This window comes from Hydractinia symbiolongicarpus, chromosome 14 (assembly GCF_029227915.1).
Source record: "Hydractinia symbiolongicarpus strain clone_291-10 chromosome 14, HSymV2.1, whole genome shotgun sequence".
NCBI classification, from domain to species: domain Eukaryota; kingdom Metazoa; phylum Cnidaria; class Hydrozoa; order Anthoathecata; family Hydractiniidae; genus Hydractinia; species Hydractinia symbiolongicarpus.
In genome coordinates this window covers 17,988,883-17,990,591 of record NC_079888.1, presented here as the reverse complement: position 1 = coordinate 17,990,591, position 1,709 = coordinate 17,988,883, and the positions used below count along the sequence as shown (strand labels likewise).

Below are 1,709 nucleotides of genomic sequence, written 5' to 3'. Positions count from 1 at the left end.
CTGCTAGAACCTCACGCAGTGTTTTAATAGAATTAAAAGAGTTGTTTCTCCTTCCGTATTCTTTCCTCCAAGCTTTAACTGATAACTAATTGATGATCATATATATTCAGTTGAATAAATAAAATTACCTATTAAAAAAGTTCTGTTTCATTTTACCAACAGTAACTGTGAACAAACCAAATTGAACATCACAACCAAATAACTTGTTCCAAACCTGCGTTTACATTGCTTGATCAGAATGTTCAGCATAATAGTCCTTTCTCTGGCTTTGTTGGCGTTATGTGTGCATATTTTAGCTATATTTTGTTTGTGCAAAAATAAAAAACAAAATAAAAACCAGAAAGTATTATTGTTAAACTTAAGTTTGGTAGAAATGGAACTCGCGTTGCATATCTCTTCTGTATACATTACCTTTTTGTTACCACATAGCTTACTTCGCAAATATATTGAAGATATCATTTGGATTTCGAGTTACCTGTATGTACAAGCATCAACTTTGCTGTTTCTGGCTATGTGTTTAATTACAGTAGATCGATTCCTGTGCATATATTTACATTTAAAGTATAATTATATTGTTACAAAAACTCGATTGGTGAAAATTACAGTTGCAACTTGGATTGTGAGTGCTCTTCCAGGAGTACCTATACTTGTGTCTGGCAACATTTTCCCTTCAGCATATTCATTAATCTTTGCAATTCTAAATGGTATCTATGTTTTGATTACCATAACGATTTATGCAGCAATTGGTTGCTATTTTAGAAGAAGAAGAAGGAGTGAGTTTCGAGGAATTAGAAGAATAAAAACTTCATTTGCAACTTCGAAACAATTTATCGTACCACTGCTAATAGTTTTTACGTTCATAGTTTTTGCTGCTTTACCTAAAGTTATCATAATATGGCTGCCGTTTAAAACCAATCTGGAGATAATGGTAATATTTGTGCATTTATTACTAATTTGTGGTATTATTATTGATCCTTTGATTTATGTTTTTCTTAACAGACAGCTTAGAAATATAGCACTACATCATATCTGCTGTGAGCAATGTTTTTTAACGAAGTTAAATGAACCGGTCGTGTTACAAAACATCAGTGCTCATCACCATTCTATGCAAAGTACTGTGCGAACGATATGCAAATTTTAAGACCAATATGTAAAATGTTCTTCTCTTACAAGATCAAGATTGTTTGCAGCTAATTAACATGCACACAGTTCAAATTATTATTTGTGCAATCGAGGTTAATGGAAGCAGTATTGCGCTATTTGTATTTTCAGTATAAGTTCGTATGTGTTTAAAGGAGGACTGCACGGTTGAAGGAGATTTAGTTATATCCAAAAAGGTTAGAAGTGTTTCTACCCTCCTAGATGTAATGCGTAGTGATGCAAAAAAAACAAAATTTGTCCAAAAAAGAAATAACAAAACTTAAATACGCTTTTTCGTGATTCTCCTACAATGTACAAGACCAGCTTGGAGACAATTCTGCCCAGAGCAGGCGCTGCATTAAATTCTAAAACGTCAAAAATTTTACGAGCACATGAATGAGGTAGGGAGTCAACAATTTCAAATGCAATGTCTTTTTTATCAATTATCATAAAATACTCAAAGAAACTTGACATTTCTGTTTATAATACAATTTTAGAAAAAATTTGTATTGGTTATATTTATAATTATTTATTACATGTAAGTTGGTTACCCGAGTGTTGCTAAGGAG

At 32.1% G+C, this 1,709-nt stretch overlaps 1 protein-coding gene across 1 annotated transcript; it reads left to right on the top strand.

Annotated features, from left to right (window-relative positions):
* The first annotated feature begins 373 nt into the window (after nucleotides 1-373).
* On the top strand, nucleotides 374-1,141 carry LOC130625244 (melanocyte-stimulating hormone receptor-like). The gene has a single exon (XM_057440299.1). The coding sequence runs from the start codon at nucleotides 374-376 to the stop codon at nucleotides 1,139-1,141; it is 768 nt and encodes a 255-aa protein (XP_057296282.1).
* The last annotated feature ends 568 nt before the right edge of the window (nucleotides 1,142-1,709 follow it).

Coding starts and splice junctions, on each gene's coding strand:
- LOC130625244 (XM_057440299.1), top strand. CDS start 374: ATGGAACTCGCGTTGCATATCTCTTCTGTATACATTACCTTTTTGTTA.